General features: G+C 45.2%; 1 protein-coding gene across 1 annotated transcript in view; it reads left to right on the top strand.

Moving 5' to 3' along the window:
• Positions 1-17,817, top strand: part of glceb (glucuronic acid epimerase b) — a 102,084-nt gene that overhangs the window by 60,595 nt on the left and 23,672 nt on the right. The window contains exon 3 of the mRNA XM_038996174.1: positions 7,022-7,551. Within this exon, the coding sequence (XP_038852102.1) occupies positions 7,035-7,551 (517 nt within the window). The 5' untranslated portion in view covers positions 7,022-7,034. The remainder of the gene's footprint in view (positions 1-7,021; positions 7,552-17,817) is intronic.

Below are 17,817 nucleotides of genomic sequence, written 5' to 3'. Positions count from 1 at the left end.
TAACCCTACCGCCCCTCCCCTAACCCTACCGCCCCTCCCCTAACTCTACCGCCCCTCTCCTAACCCTACCGCCCCTCTCCTAACCCTACCGCCCCTCTCCCAACCCTACCGCCCCTCTCCCAACCCTACCGCCCCTCTCCCAACCCTACCGCCCCTCTCCCAACCCTACCGCCCCTCTCCCAACCCTACCGCCCCTCTCCCAACCCTACCGCCCCTCTCCCAACCCTACCGCCCCTCTCATAACCCTACCGCCCCTCTCCTAACCCTACCGCCCCTCTCCTAACCCTACCGCCCCTCTCCTAACCCTACCGCCCCTCCCCTAACCCTACCGCCCCTCTCCTAACCCTACCACCCCTCCCCTAACCCTACCACCCCTCCCCTAATTGGAGTAAACGAATCGACAACAACACTTAGGTTTCTACTTCCAGCTTATACATCTTTCAGCTCCCCTCCACCCCTCCCATCTATTTCTGAACACCATCCACTTTTGGTTTCTATTTGGTATATATTTTTCAGCTGTGATGTTTCACAAACGTTGTGAACCTTTCTATTCTCATAGTGTCTACAGATTGTAAATAAAATAAACATATTTTTCCTAAGAGCATTATTATATTATTGATCATTTGACTGACATTTTAAATTACCTAGCACTCAAGGCTGTTCTTAAGAGAGTAGCCTATCCTGCCTCGTATCCTGTATCATATCATGCCTTTACTCGACACGCTTATTAGAGAGAACTGTAACTTCCTAACTCCTGGAGTCCTTGTCTGGCTACATGCTTGTCCTTGGTGTATAACTTTGTTGGAGACCAGAGACCATTATGGTTGTAATTTGACTCGGCGTTGCTAGGGCAGATTGCTCCCATTGTGGAATTAATGCACATTCATTGTGCTGACCTTTAGCTGTGGCTGGATTAAGCTGAAGCATTGAGATGCTCTTGGAAGTAATGATTTTCTACCCTCTCTCTCGCCTCCTGTATTGTGGGAAGGCCGAGTCTTTGTCGTTGCTGCATCTGCAACTCCTAGCGCCGTAAGCTGTAATTGAGGGGGTTTGCCTATTGATTTCTCTCAGGACGATGGAAATGCCAGAAACATGGCCGACGACGTGAGTCTCGGACCCGCGCTGATTGGCACTGTTAATCGGGTGAATGAATCGACGCGTCTCGTTCGCCTGGTAGACGTCTACTCCAGCCTTTCTATCTAGTTTTGACCCTCACCTCAAAGTGTTTCAAGTTCTTAATACTGTTCTCGTAGACAAAAGAGTTTAGCCACAACCAAAGAGGGACTGTCTGTGATCCACTATTTGGAAAACACTATTCTAGCTATTTACTCCTTGTTCACCCTCCACCCCTGTGCTCATTTAAAACTGCCAATCCTGACAGATGCGCTATGTGAATTGGTTTATGCAAGCCTCTGAAGTGGTAGTTGAATGTTTTCCATTCCCAACCCTCAAGCGGAAGCAGCTGCAAAAGGCGTACACAAATAAACTAATTGCCAATGCTGCTCGTCATCACATTTACCATAATGCTGGTTCCTTTCCTCAAGTTAATCTGCATTTGATTCTCATCAACTCATCTGCAGATGCTCCTCAATCACCTTGCATCTTCTTAAGCGGTTTAGTCTACTTTGTGTAATCAATATTCCTTAATTGATCACCCGTGAGCTGTGGAGCCCAAGCCTGTGGGCTCTGTCTAGAACCGTGAGCTGTGGAGCCCAGGCCTGTGGGCTCTGTCTAGAACCGTGAGCTGTGGAGCCCAGACCTGTCGGTGTAGAGCAGTAGGCTAGTGTTGGAGTGTGACTATCTGTGCTGTTTTTCCCCACATCCCAACACCTCTCTTGTTTGTATCAATGAAGCTCCCAGATAACACGTTGCATGTGTTTTTGTTGAAGATGTTGAGAGCCACACATATGGTGACAGTAGTAGTGGTACAGCAGAAGTACACGGAGTATACAAAATATTAAGAACACCATAATATTGTGTGTGTGTGTCCTCACATTCCCTCAGAACAGCCTCAATTCGTCAGGGCATGGACTCTACAAGCTACAAGGTGTTGAAAGCGTTCCACAGGGATGCTTGGACCATATTGACGCCAATGCTTTCTTGGCTTGTGTGGTATCCAGATAGTCATACCGACCTTGTGTCATACGGGGATATTCAGTAATATTGGCACTGATCACAAGGGCCACGGTTTTCAAACCCCACTAATACTCTGCAATCTGAGGATGAACAATGCTAACAAGTACATGTAAAATCCCATAGAGAATGCTAATAAATGCTAATGATCGCGTTGTGAATATTTTTGTACAGTTTCTTACTGAACTATACAAGTAACTCAAATGCTTCACAGTTTGCTGCACAAAACAAATATTAGCCAGTGAGGCTCTTGCTCCAGGAGGGGATTCTCTGCTGTTACCAAGTGAATGCTTGATTATTTACACTGCTCAAAAAAATAAAGGGAACACTTAAACAACACAATGTAACTCCAAGTCAATCACACTTCTGTGAAATCAAACTGTCCACTTAGGAAGCAACACTGATTGACAATAAATTTCACATGCTGTTGTGCAAATGGAATAGACAAAAGGTGGAAATTATAGGCAATTAGCAAGACACCCCCAAAAAAGGAGTGATTCTGCAGGTGGTGACCACAGACCACTTCTCATTTCCTATGCTTCCTGGCTGATGTTTTGGTCACTTTTGAATGCTGGCGGTGCTCTCACTCTAGTGGTAGCATGAGACGGAGTCTACAACCCACACAAGTGGCTCAGGTAGTGCAGTTCATCCAGGATGGCACATCAATGCGAGCTGTGGCAAAAAGGTTTGCTGTGTCTGTCAGCGTAGTGTCCAGAGCATGGAGGCGCTACCAGGAGACAGGCCAGTACATCAGGAGACGTGGAGGAGGCCGTAGGAGGGCAACAACCCAGCAGCAGGACCGCTACCTCCGCCTTTGTGCAAGGAGGTGCACTGCCAGAGCCCTGCAAAATGACCTCCAGCAGGCCACAAATGTGCATGTGTCTGCTCAAACGGTCAGAAACAGACTCCATGAGGGTGGTATGAGGGCCCGACGTCCACAGGTGGGGGTTGTGCTCACAGCCCAGCACCGTGCAGGACGTTTGGCATATGCCAGAGAACACCAAGATTGGCAAATTCGCCACTGGCGCCCTGTGCTCTTCACAGATGAAAGCAGGTTCACACTGAGCACATGAGCACATGTGACAGACGTGACAGAGTCTGGAGACGCCGTGGAGAACGTTCTGCTGCCTGCAACATCCTCCAGCATGACCGGTTTGGCGGTGGGTCAGTCATGGTGTGGGGTGGCATTTCTTTGTGGGGCCGCACAGCCCTCCATGTGCTCGCCAGAGGTAGCCTGACTGCCATTAGGTACCGAGATGAGATCCTCAGACCCCTTGTGAGACCATATGCTGACACATGCACATTTGTGGCCTGCTGGAGGTCATTTTGCAGGGCTCTGGCAGTGCTCCTCCTTGCACAAAGGCGGAGGTAGCGGTCCTGCTGCTGGGTTGTTGCCCTCCTACGGCCTCCTCCACGTCTCCTGATGTACTGGCCTGTCTCCTGGTAGCGCCTCCATGCTCTGGACACTACGCTGACAGACACAGCAAACCTTCTTGCCACAGCTCGCATTGATGTGCCATCCTGGATGAGCTGCACTACCTGAGCCACTTGTGTGGGTTGTAGACTCCGTCTCATGCTACCACTAGAGGGAAAGCACCGCCAGCATTCAAAAGTGACCAAAACATCAGCCAGGAAGCATAGGAACTGAGAAGTGGTCTGTGGTCACCACCTGCAGAACCACTCCTTTATTGGGGGTGTCTTGCTAATTGCCTATAATTTCCACCTTTTGTCTATTCCATTTGCACAACAGCATGTGAAATTTATTGTCAATCAGTGTTGCTTCCTAAGTGGACAGTTTGATTTCACAGAAGTGTGATTGACTTGGAAGAGTTACATTGTGTTGTTTAAGTGTTCCCTTTATTTTTTTGAGCAGTGTATTTTTTTGCTACATATTTAACTGCAGAACATTTAGCACATTTTAGACACAACTTAGTAGTTATAGGATATCTAGCCGGCAAACATTTAGCTCTGAATTCCAATCTGTAATTAGATTACCTGGTGCATGCTGCACAACAGTAAAGCAACTCGCAAGGCTCCGGTCTGTCGTCATCGTCGTATGCTTGTAAACAAATGCCACGTGACTGGGGACTACCGTAAGCTTCATAATAATGTGACCGGTGAAATGAACGCAACATTTATCTCCTAACGTATAGCAGAAGTTAAATGCAGGTATTTACAACCAGTTGAGTTGACAGCCGTTTAACACTATTTTATTAGTGTGTGTGTGTGTTTCCCCCTCTAGAAAGCTGTGACCTTTCACCTGGAATTGTTTATTTAAATCTGAGGGGGAAAAAACACTTTTCAAAAAAACTATTCATTCTCTTTGATTTATTCCACATGTTAGTCTGAATTTCAAAATGTATATGAAAAGAAATGTTCTTAACCATCTAAACACAATGCATGTTTTTGGGGGCTATTACATTTAATACAGAAATATCTCATTTACGTAAGTATTCACACCCCTGAGTTAATACTTTGTAGAAGTACCTGTCGTGTCTTTGCTATGACAGATTAAGTGATTCTATTCTATAAAATCATTTCTCTAATTAATATTACCTGATTAAACTAATCATGTAAATGTAATTAACTAGGAAGTCGGGGCACCACGAAAGAATGTTTTATAGAGCTGTTATCTTCCGAATAAACTCTTAAAGACCTGGTAATCTTTTACATCAATAGCAGTCAATAATTAATCGTCACCTTATTCAGTCTCATCTGAACATCGTAGAATTGTTGGTTATCTTCACGAACTCTGGAAAACAAGTTGAATCAGCAGTACAAAATTTGGTTTAACTATTTATTTACTAAATACCTAACTAATCACACAGAATTACATATACACAGTATGGATCATACATTGATTACTAATTATGTCATACAGGAAGACATCCCCAGCGGACGGAACCGATATGACGGCTGGTTACACAAAGAAAGGTGGTTGGGTTTGAATGAAAGCGCAGGAAGACTGAGGAACAAAGGGATTGTGTCTCTAGTGGACTGCAATGCAGCTATGCTATCGTAAATACAGAATCTTACGCATTCTACATAACCGCCCATTTGGAAACAAACAACCTATTTACTTCGATAGGTTGTTCGTAGGTGGAAGGCCGGGGTGCCCAGCAGAGATCTCTTGTCCTCTGAAGAATATCTGGTAGAACGGAATACGTTGTAGTACGGTCGTCGTGTGGTAGAACTTTGTCCGTCCTTTACTAGCCCACGTTTACAGCTGCTGCTGCTAACTCCGTTGAGTTAGCGGTATAGGCGGTATCACTTCTTTAGTGAATAAGAGTTCAAAGTTCATACCAAGTTGCCATACTTTGAGCTCACGCTGAAGTTCTGTAGTTTGATATTAGCCCTTTTAACGTCTGGACTGGAGTCCTCACGTCCTCGGAACACAAATGTTACATTTTCGTAAAGGGCTTATGTAGTAGGGGAGAGAAGGGCATGTTTCATAGTTCACAACCAATGTCTGTTCACTTGGGCGGGGCCACTGAGTGAACAGAGCTTTTACTCTATGAAAACCATTCTCTCATTTAGAAGCTAAAATTACATTTAATCTTTTCACAAATAGTTTCATATTTAAACATTTCAATTGCACAATTCCATGTGAATCTGATAACTAGGATGTGTAGACTTCCCAAGATAGTTTGTCATCCTATCATTAGTAATAATGTCTCAGACGACAACTGATTTGACATCATATTCATTAAGTACCAACGCATATTTTCAGCTGGTTGGATTACCGAAATATGGTTCCTTTCCCCACCCCTTTGATGTTATCAGAGTCCCTCTACTTAACAAAGGGCTTTCCAAGAGTCACTCTGTAGAGTAGAGAGCGAGGAAAGGGGGAAAGGTATTTATGGGGGTCATAAACCTCACCAACAGGCCAACATCATGACATACCTTTGGCAGAGATTAGTCTTTCTGGGTAAGTCTCTAAAGAGCTTTCCACACCTGGATTGTGCAACATTTGCCCATTATTTAAAACATATATATATAATCTTCAAGCTCTGTCAAATTTGGTTGTTGATCATTGCTAGTCAACCATTTTTCAGGTCTTGGATTTTCCAAGAAAATTAAAGTCTCAACTGTAACTACCACTCAGGAACATTCACTGTCTTCTTGGTGAGTAACTCCAGTGTAAATGTGGCTTTGTTTTAGGTTATTGTCCTGCTGAAATGTTAATTAATTTCCCAGTGTCTGGTGGAAAGCAGACTGAACAAGGTTTTCCTCTAGAATTTTGCCTGTCCTTAGCTCCATTCAGTAAATTTTTTTTATCCTGAATCTCCCATGTCCTTAACAATTACAGCATACCCATAACATGATGAAAATACAGAGTGGCGCTCAGTAATGTTGTATTTTCCACAAACATAACACTTTGTGTTTCGTACAAAACATTTATTGTTTTGCCATATTTTTTTGCAGTATTACTTTAGTGCCTTGTTGCAAACAGGATGCATATTTTGGAGTATTTGTATTCTCTACCGACTTCCTCCTTTCTATTTTTGTTGATCCATCCTCAGTTTTCTCCTTTCACAGCCATTAAACTCCTTCCTCTGCGGCAAATGAAGTAGGAAGGCTGCCTGTATCTACATTGGGAAGTTTTCAGACCCATCCACAATACTTATGTAAATCTATTTCAGTTTTTTTAAATTTGCAATAGATTTACAAAAATGTATAAAAACCTGTTTTTGCTTTGTCATTATGGGGTATTGTGTGTAGATTGAGGGGGGGGGGGTGATGACGATTTAATCCATTTTAGAATAAGGCAGTAACGTAACAATGTGGGAAAAGTTCTGGGGTCTGAATACTTTCCGAAGGCACATGTCTTGTATACTTAATGTTGTCAAAAGATACTATTAATAAGTCTCTGTTTCCCCCTGTGCAGGCGTGCTGTGACCATGCGTTGCCTGGCGGCCCGGGTCAACTACAAGACCCTGATCGTCATCTGCGCCCTCTTCACCCTCCTCACCGTGCTTCTGTGGAACCGCTGCTCCAGCGACACCGCCCTGCGCTTCCTCCCGCGGGCCCCGCCGCCACCCCCCAGCGCCAAGGGGGGCGACGCCAGCATTAGCAGCCAGCAGCAACCTCCGCAGCCCCCGGAGCCGCCGCCCATAGTAGGCGGAGCTGCCGGCATCAAGTACGAAGAGATCGACTGCCTGATTAACGATGACGTCACGATAAAGGCTCGGCGGGACGGTGCTGAAGTGTACTTCCCTTTCAGCTGGCTGGAGAAGTACTTTGACGTTTACGGCAAGGTGGTGCAGTACGACGGTTACGAGCGCTTCGAGTTCCAGCACAGCTACTCCAAGGTGTACGCGCAGCGCGAGCCCTACCACCCGGACGGCGTCTTCATGTCCTTCGAGGCATACAACGTGGAGGTGCGCGACCGCGTCAAGTGCATCAGTGGAGTGGAAGGTGAGTCAAATCCCTTGAGGCGCCAACATTGATCCGTGACACTGTCCACGAGAAAAGGCATTTTATTGCAGCCAACCACATTACAACCGTTATTTTGATTCACCTGACGCACAGGAAATCAGAGCTAGTCTATCAATCCTTTAATCGCCTTAATTACTACTTATTGATCAATACTATCACGAATGTATGGCCTTATAAAATCTTATTTGTTTCTCCACAAATGTAGTTTTCTTCGTTTGGGAATTACAGAAACCTTGAAAAAATTGAAAAATAACAAAATTTCATCTTTTTTTGATTTTGGGTTGTAGTATGATCCAACAAGAGACTGTTTGGTTAGCGATGTTTGTGTAGCGCTCTTGTGGTTGGAGAGTTTGCAAAGCAAATGGCCACTGGATTGATGGAAATGTTCATGATATCATTCTGCCAGGTAGGCATAGGCTACTTTGTGGTAGACATTTTAAATGGTAAGGTTTTTGGGAAAGCCTTTCCATCTAACAGAAGATGGTTATAATTAGCATCATCGCTAATGGCTACACAATGTGCAGACATGCGCTCGCACCACAGACACGGGCATTCCTCGCCGCGCAGACACGGGCATTCCTCGCCGCGCAGACACGGGCATTCCTCGCCGCGCAGACACGGGCATTCCTCGCCGCGCAGACACGGGCATTCCTCGCCGCGCAGACACGGGCATTCCTCGCCGCGCAGACACGGGCATTCCTCGCCGCGCAGACACGGGCATTCCTCACCGCTTCATAAAGTTGCAGGAAAATACGAATCACTGATGCATTCTGTTCTAGTCTTGTCTTGGACAAATTAATGTGTTTTCTACCAAGTTCAATACTTTTTTGAATATTGTTGAATTCCGTTTTAATATCTGGATTCCGTGATTCCGTCCTCATTCTCTGCAATGTGGATTTTATAGAGCCCTGTGAATGGCCCCACCCCAAGACCAGGATTGGAAACATTCTGTGAATAGTCAAATGTAAAAAAGCAAAGTAGCCCAACATTCATTGCCTTTGTCCCCAACTCCATAAACCCTCCCTGCAACTCCATAAACACCAGGAAAGGAACTACTTAAGCTCTATCACACACTAGTTTATACATGGCACGTCAGGGCCAGCACTTAGTGGTTATGTGCAAAGCAGTCTGAACGGACCCGTCTTAAAGGACAGTGTCCGTACGAGTTTAAGAGCCATTTAGCTGCACAGTCCGTAGGAGAATTTTCCAGGAAACCAGGCTTGAGAAATCCACCTTTGGCCCCTTGTGAATAATGCACCATCAATTGAGTTGCATTAAGCAAATGAAACTGGGATTTGATCGGGCAGATCACGAGACCTGATTGTGGCAACTTAATGGAGCAGCATTTTGTGCTTGTACCGATACGCCGGGGTCTCCTGTTTCACAACGTGGAGATGGTGGACTATTGGTAGACAATGGAGTGTGAGGGTCTCCATGTGTGGGTACCCGTGGTTTTAGTCTCTGATCAGATATCTGTGAGGTGAGGATGTCGCTTATTTTCTGTGTGAGTGTTTGACACCTACACCTACAGCACCCGATGTCACAGGAAGGCCAAAAAGATCATCGACATCAACCACCCGAGCCACGGCCTATTCACCCTACTATCATCCAGAAAGCGACGTCAGTACAGGTGCCTCAAAGCTTGGACCGAGAGACTGGAAAAACAGCTTCTGTTTCTCAAACTAGACACTAATGTACTTGTCCTCTTGCTCAGTTGTGCACCGGGGCCTCCCACTGCTCTTTCTATTCTGGTTAGAGCCAGTTTGTGCTGTTCTGTGAAGGGAGTAGTACACAGCGTTGTACGAGATCTTCAGTTTCTTGGCAATTTCTCACATGGAATAGCCTTCATTTCTCAGAACAAGAATAGACCGAAGAGTTTAAGAAGAATGATCTTTGTCTGGCTATTTTGAGCCTGTAATAGAACCCACAAATGCTGACGCTCCAGATTCTCAGCTAGTCTAAAGAAGGCCAGTTTTTTATTGCTTCTTTAATCAACACAACAGTTTTCAGTGGTGCTAACATAATTGCAAAAGGCTTTTCTAATGATCAATTAGCCTTTTTAAAATGATCAAGTTGGATTAGCTAACTTGCCACAATGTCTACACTGTATTTCTGATCAATTTGATGGTATTTGTATGGACAAAAAAATTACTTTTCTTTCAAAAACAAGGACATTTCTAAGTGACCCCAAACTTTTGAACGGTAGTGTGTGTGTGTATGTATATGTAAACTCAGCAAAAAAAGAAACATCCTCACTGTCAACTGTGTTTATTTTCAGCTAACTTAGTATGTATAAATATGTGTATGAACATAAGATTCAACAACTGAGACATAAGCTGAACAAGTTCCACAGACATGTGACTAACTGAAATGGAATAATGTGTCCCTGAACAAAAGGGGGGGGGGGGGTCAAAATCAAAAGTAACAGTCAGTATCTGGTGTGGCCACCAGCTGCATTAAGTAAAGCAGTGCATCTCCTCCTCATGGACTACACCAGATTTGCCAATTCTTGCTGTGAGATGTTACCCCACTCTTGCACCAAGGCACCTGCAAGTTCCCGGACATTTCTGGAGGGAATGGCCCTAGACCTCACCCGCCAATCCAACAGGTCCCAGACGTGCTCATTGGGATTGAGATCCGGGCTCTTCACTGGCCATGGCAGAACACTGACATTCCTGTCTTGCAGGAAATCACACACAGAACGAGCAGTATAGCTGGTGGCATTGTCGTGCTGGAGGTTGTCAGGATGAGCCTGCAGGAAGGGTACCACATGAGGAAGAAGGATGTCTTCCCTGTAACGCACAGCGTTGAGATTGCCTGCAATGACAGCAAGCTCAGTCCGATGATGCTGTGACACACCGCCCCAGACCTCCACCTCCAAATCGATCCCCCTCCAGAGTACAGGCCTCAGTGTAACGCTCATTCCTTCGTCGATAAACGCGAATCCGACCATCGCTCCTGGTGAGACAAAACCGTGACTCGTCAGTGAAGAGCACTTTTTGCCAGTCCTGTCTGGTCCAGCGACGGTGGGTTTGTGCCCATAGGCGACGTTGTTGCCGGTGATGTCTGTTGAGGACCTTCCTTACAACAGGCCTACAAGCCCTAAGTCCAGCCTATCAGAATATTACGGACAGTCTGAGCACTGATGGAGGGATTGTGCGTTCCTTGTGTAACTTGGGCAGTTGTTGCCATCCTGTACCTGTCCCGCAAGTGTTACACGTGGTCTGCCACTGCGAGGACGATCAGCTGTCAGTCCTGTCTCTCTGTAGCGATGTCTTAGGCGTCTCACAGTACGGACATTGCAATTTATTTCCCTGGCCACATCTGCAGTCCTCATGCTTCCTTGCTGCATGCCTAAGGCACGTTCACGCAGATGAGCAGGGACCTTGGGCAACTTTCTTTGTGTTTTTCAGAGTCAGTAGAAAGGCCTCTTTCATGTCCCAAGTTTTCATAACTGTGACCTTAATTGCCTACCGTCTGTAAGCTGTTAGTGTCTTAACGACCGTTCCACAGGTGCATGTTCGTTAATTGTTTATGGTTTATTGAACAAGCATGGATAACAGTGTTTATACCCTTTACAATTGTTAGGTTTGTGCCTTTCCTCCTTGTCAATCATCATTGGCTCATTGGTGAAATTAGCATTTTGACTATCTTTAATTAAGTCATTCAAAAACCTTTATTAATGCAATTGCAGACAGAAGTTGACAAACAGCAACATAGCACGAATGTTGCTGAGTAAGTTCTGCATCAAACACAAGGTCTCAAGTTCTTTTATTAAACCGAAGTCCCGCCTTAGTGATGTCACTGACTACGTCATTACCTTTTTTACTCCTGAGACCAAAACCCTGCATCCACAGCCATACAAACATAGAGGTTCAGTGTTTATCTAAAAGCTAGGCAATAAATGTCCCCTCCCCAAAGTAGATTTACTGTGGAATGTCTGAGTCGTCTCTTATCTCCCACACTCCCCTGCAGAGTTCTGTCTCAGTCACACATTATAAGAGAGAGAAAGAGCAAACAACTGTGGAACAATTCTACAACTATAATAAATATATATTTAGTTAATCTGTAGTCTAGGACCCTATAAATGGAAGGGGTCTTATATAATCAATTATTCTAATACATCAAACATTTGTACAGCTCCAAATCATGACCCCTAGGTGAATACTGTCACATGAAGATCTGTGAAGTTATTTTTACAAATTATCTTTGAAAGACAGGGTTCTGAAAATGGGACGTTTCTTTTTTTGCTGAGTTTGTGTGTGTGTGTGTCTCACACACACTCTGACATGGCTCGTCCTAATATTTATATTTTTCTTTATTCCATTCTTTTACTTTTAGATCTGTGTGTATTTTTGTGAATTGTTAGATATTAATGCACTGCTGTACCTAGGAACACAAGCCTTTCACTACACCCGCAATAACATCTGATAAATACGTGGATGTGACGAATAACATCTGCTAAATATGTGTATGTGACCAATAACATTTGATTTTGATTTGTGTGTTCTATTTGACAATCTTGTGGGTTGTGAAGTATGCTTCGTGTTGGTGTGAATATGTCGGCTGTAACACACGACTTGAAAAGAGCACAGTATCTCAGAAGCTCACACACATTGTCTGCCTTTGTCCTCAGTGCTCCACTTACTGAGCCGGAGTGTAACCAAGCGTCTCCCTACCTCTATGTTCGTCCCTGTCCTTACTGCTCTGCCAGTCCACTTTCATTTATCTTCTCTGTTTAAACAAGAAATTCTCCCCAAGGATGGCCTTGGGTTTTTGTTCTGCCGTGACTACAGCACAATGGAGTGAGCATTTCCCCCCCCCCTCCCCCTCATCTAGCAGTACGTCTCCTCTGCATCTCTCGTTCTCTCGCTCTCGTTCTTGTGCTGTGTCTCGCTCTCTCCTTACTGGAAGTCACAGCGATACTGCCAAGTGTGGAAGGAGAGAACATCTCTCCTCATGTTCCTTCCATTTCTCTCCTTGTTATTTCTCTCCTCTCTGATGCCTCTCACTCTCCTGTCTCTCTCTCTCTCTCTCCCTCTCTCTCTCTCTCTCTAGGGGTTCATTTCATCATATGCCACTTCCACTTTCTTGGCTTAGTCAAATTCTGATCGTAAATCCATATTACAGGCAGGCGTCATGCTATGAGTCCTATTATTCTACATGGTATTTATGGTCATTGCATGGTAGCTGCCATGTTGCTGCCTAACAAGTACTATTTAGTTCTCTATGGATGTTGTACCATTGTAGTACCCTGTAATATGAATTAAATAGAAGGTGGATTTGACTAGTACAGAAAATCATGATCAAGCGCCATTGAGATTAATCAGGTATAAACAGAGATGATTTTTTGCCCTTCCACATTGTTTTAACTCAATCAGACATGGCTTGATAACAACCTGCTTTTCTTAGGGAAATTCCAGATCCTTTTGGAAATCAGGAGAATCCAGTGAAGTGTGTGTGATGGCTAAATAAAAATGTTGACTTGTTCTGTGCTGATGTGATTTCAGGCTTGATTAACAAGACAGATCCCATTTACCAACGGCATGTCAGACGTGCACCACCTGCCCCTCCACCTAAATGCAATTAGACTTTTTTTTTTTTTTTTTTACTGCAAACATAATCTTACTTGATTTGTTTGTAAAGCCAGTTAAGAAGGCATTGGAACTCTAGCTTGGAGGTCTTGTTAGCGTTGGAATCGACAACGAATAATGCTAGCTTTAAGAGAATGAGAACGGGGCCAGCTAGCCTTCTATAATTAGAACGGGGCCAGCTAGCCTTCTATAATGACAACGGGGCCAGCTAGCCTTCTATAATGACAACGGGGCCAGCTAGCCTTCTATAATGACAACGGGGCCAGCTAGCCTGCTATAATGACAACGGTGCCAGCTAGCCTGCTATATAATGACAACTGGGCCAGCTAGCCTGCTATATAATGACAACTGGGGCCAGCTAGCCTGCTATATAATGACAACTGGGGCCAGCTAGCCTGCTATATAATGACAACTGGGGCCAGCTAGCCTGCTATAATGACAACGGGGCCCAGCTAGTCTGCTATAATGACAACTGGGGCCCAGCTAGCCTGCTATATAATGACAACTGGGGCCCAGCTAGCCTGCTATATAATGACAACTGGGGCCCAGCTAGCCTGCTATATAATGACAACTGGGGCCCAGCTAGCCTGCTATATAATGACAACTGGGGCCCAGCTAGCCTGCTATATAATGACAACTGGGGCCCAGCTAGCCTGCTATATAATGACAACTGGGGCCCAGCTAGCCTGCTATATAATGACAACTGGGGCCCAGCTAGCCTGCTATATAATGACAACTGGGGCCCAGCTAGCCTGCTATATAATGACAACTGGGGCCCAGCTAGCCTGCTATATAATGACAACTGGGGCCCAGCTAGCCTGCTATATAATGACAACTGGGGCCCAGCTAGCCTGCTATATAATGACAACTGGGGCCCAGCTAGCCTGCTATATAATGACAACTGGGGCCCAGCTAGCCTGCTATATAATGACAACTGGGGCCCAGCTAGCCTGCTATATAATGACAACTGGGGCCCAGCTAGCCTGCTATATAATGACAACTGGGGCCCAGCTAGCCTGCTATATAATGACAACTGGGGCCCAGCTAGCCTGCTATATAATGACAACTGGGGCCCAGCTAGCCTGCTATATAATGACAACTGGGGCCCAGCTAGCCTGCTATATAATGACAACTGGGGCCCAGCTAGCCTGCTATATAATGACAACTGGGGCCCAGCTAGCCTGCTATATAATGACAACTGGGGCCCAGCTAGCCTGCTATATAATGACAGCTGGGGCCCAGCTAGCCTGCTATATAATGACAACTGGGGCCCAGCTAGCCTGCTATATAATGACAACTGGGGCCCAGCTAGCCTGCTATATAATGACAACTGGGGCCCAGCTAGCCTGCTATATAATGACAACTGGGGCCCAGCTAGCCTGCTATATAATGACAACTGGGGCCCAGCTAGCCTGCTATATAATGACAACTGGGGCCCAGCTAGCCTGCTATATAATGACAACTGGGGCCCAGCTAGCCTGCTATATAATGACAACTGGGGCCCAGCTAGCCTGCTATATAATGACAACTGGGGCCCAGCTAGCCTGCTATATAATGACAACTGGGGCCCAGCTAGCCTGCTATATAATGACAACTGGGGCCCAGCTAGCCTGCTATATAATGACAACTGGGGCCCAGCTAGCCTGCTATATAATGACAACTGGGGCCCAGCTAGCCTGCTATATAATGACAACTGGGGCCCAGCTAGCCTGCTATATAATGACAACTGGGGCCCAGCTAGCCTGCTATATAATGACAACTGGGGCCCAGCTAGCCTGCTATATAATGACAACTGGGGCCCAGCTAGCCTGCTATATAATGACAACTGGGGCCCAGCTAGCCTGCTATATAATGACAACTGGGGCCCAGCTAGCCTGCTATATAATGACAACTGGGGCCCAGCTAGCCTGCTATATAATGACAACTGGGGCCCAGCTAGCCTGCTATATAATGACAACTGGGGCCCAGCTAGCCTGCTATATAATGACAACTGGGGCCCAGCTAGCCTGCTATATAATGACAACTGGGGCCCAGCTAGCCTGCTATATAATGACAACTGGGGCCCAGCTAGCCTGCTATATAATGACAACTGGGGCCCAGCTAGCCTGCTATATAATGACAACTGGGGCCCAGCTAGCCTGCTATATAATGACAACTGGGGCCCAGCTAGCCTGCTATATAATGACAACTGGGGCCCAGCTAGCCTGCTATAATGAGAGTCCGGCCTTAACTAAAGTCATTAATGATAGGCACCTCTTGTTAAAATGAAAGCCCCCAGAAATCAATAGCCCATTTCAGAAAGCTTTGGCTCCAAACCACATTATCATCATGCTGGACCCTTCAATGCTATTTGGTGAAGTGGCCTTGTATACTTGAGGGGAGTTGTCTAATAGATATTCATTATCTTTTGACAGCCCCTCGTCAACATGTAGGGTCTTACTGGCATCCTAATGCAGAAGGTGGTGGTGGTAGTGCTGGTGGAAATGCAGCAGAGATGTAGCCTGTCTGTACTTATTTATTTATTTTACTTATTATTTACTTATTTATTTCATTGAACCTCTTATTTAACCAGGCAAGTCAGTTAACAAATTCTTATTTACAATGACGGCCTACCCGTCCAAACCCGGACCACGCTGGGCCAATTGTGCGCCGCCCTATGGGACTCCCAATCACTGCCGGTTGTGACGCAGCCTGGAACACAGCAACAAGGCCTGCTTTAAAAGTGATGCACTATGCAGAATTCACTGACTAAACAAGCAATGTGTAGAGAATCATTGTACCATCTAATCCGCTTTGAAATATATTTTCAATAACTAAAAATATTGTATTTTCAGCTGTTTGAAGCTGGTGTACAAAACCAAAAGTAAAAAATGGAGAAACTAAACTTGAACTTACCGCTTGTTAAACTTGCTTTGAATGAGAATGACAGATCTTTAACTCAACTCTGTGAATTTGGTCGGGTCCACCAAAAAGTTACATGTTGCAGCTTTAACACTACAGTAACAAGACTGATTGTGTTACAGCCAGACAGAGCAGTGGGGGGGGGGGGGACTGTTACAGCCAGAGCAGTGGGGGGGGACTGTGTTGAGGGTAGCAGTTCAGGGAGCTATTATGTCATTAATCTTGAAAGTGAAGTCACAACTTTTTTGGACTCTGTACTCCATCAATTTGCATTTGATATTAATTGATGAATGAGGCAAAAAAGCTCAGCGCTTTATATTACATATTAATACATGCCTGAAGTGATAAACATGTGGTGTGCTCTCTCTACCTGCTGACGATTGTGTAATTATGCAAATGACCAACATTAAAATGTGAAACTTAACTTCTTTTGAATTAGAAAACGAAGCCACTGACCGGAAACAATCATCTCAGGAACAGTCATAGGAATTTACTGACAGCAGTTTGTATATGGAAAAAGTCAATCCCCTGCAGATTTATTCGTTGCTGCGTCACTCTAGATTTGTTGCATGGCTGAACTGCACCCTGTTATTAGGTCCAGCTGGGCAGTAAATGCTGCTACCTTTACCCAACAGGTATGGAGAGCTGCATTTCGCTGGGGCGGAAAATGGGTCAGTCAGGAGCTGAGCAGAATCCATTTGGGGTACTGTATGAAGCTGGAGGGAGCTTACTTATTCTCTCTTACCCATTTCCTATAGATGAGGAGAGACTCGCACTCTCTCACACCTCAACTGCAACTTTGCATCTTATAAAGGGGTGAATATATCACTCCATTAATTACGTCACAGCCAGAGGGACCCGAGGGCTCAGCCGTAAGGTTTTGGAAGCGTTTCTACCCGATGCGCACTGGTATCCATGGAAAAGTTATTTAGCGAAGGCCCCTTGGAGCATAATGCATTAAACATGGGTCTCCTTTCATCTCTGTCCCTACTTTAACCCTGCCTAATCACTCTGGGACCAACTCAAAGCTTTCACCATTCACTGAGAGACTTCTCCACAACAGACTTGGTCAGAGTGCAGATGTCAAGTGGACTCATACCCTCCAGGGAGTTCCGGTCTGGAATTTCCACAATGAGGTTTGTTCTTCAAATAATTTATTTGATTGGCTCTGCTGCTTTGGACACTTTTAGGGTAAGGAAACAAATGTCATTTTGTATTTTGGGTGAACTATCCCTTTAACACGTATGTCAAACTCGTTCCACGGAGGGCCGAGTGTCTGCGGGTTTTTGCTCTTCCCTTGAGCTTCATTGATGAATTAAGGTCACTAATTAGTAAGGAACTCCTCACACCTGGTTGTCTAGGGCTTAATTGAAAGCAAAAAGCAAAAACCTCCAGACACTAGGCCCTCCATGGAATGAGTTTGACACCCTTGCCATCCCCTGACAATCCCACCCACAGTGATTGATTGGCCTGTCAATCAATCACTGTGGGTGGGATTGTCAGGGGAGGGGGCAGGGTGTTTGAGTCAGTTCGTAGGGTTTCAGACCTGTCAATCAACCACTGTGGGTAGGACTTTGAGGGAAGGCGGTAGATTAGTAATCTTGTCAGAAAAGAGTGTTGTCTACTCTTTCAATTCAGTTGTGTGGCAACCCCCCCCCCCCAAAAAAAATGTTATGTTATGTAAACATGGATTCCCTGTTGAGAAACAATATAGAATTGCAGGGAAATGGGTTTAAAATAACATTTAAAA

The sequence above is a fragment of the Salvelinus namaycush genome, chromosome 1 (genome assembly GCF_016432855.1).
Source record: "Salvelinus namaycush isolate Seneca chromosome 1, SaNama_1.0, whole genome shotgun sequence".
Taxonomy (NCBI): domain Eukaryota; kingdom Metazoa; phylum Chordata; class Actinopteri; order Salmoniformes; family Salmonidae; genus Salvelinus; species Salvelinus namaycush.
This window is presented reverse-complemented; position numbering and strand designations above follow the sequence as displayed.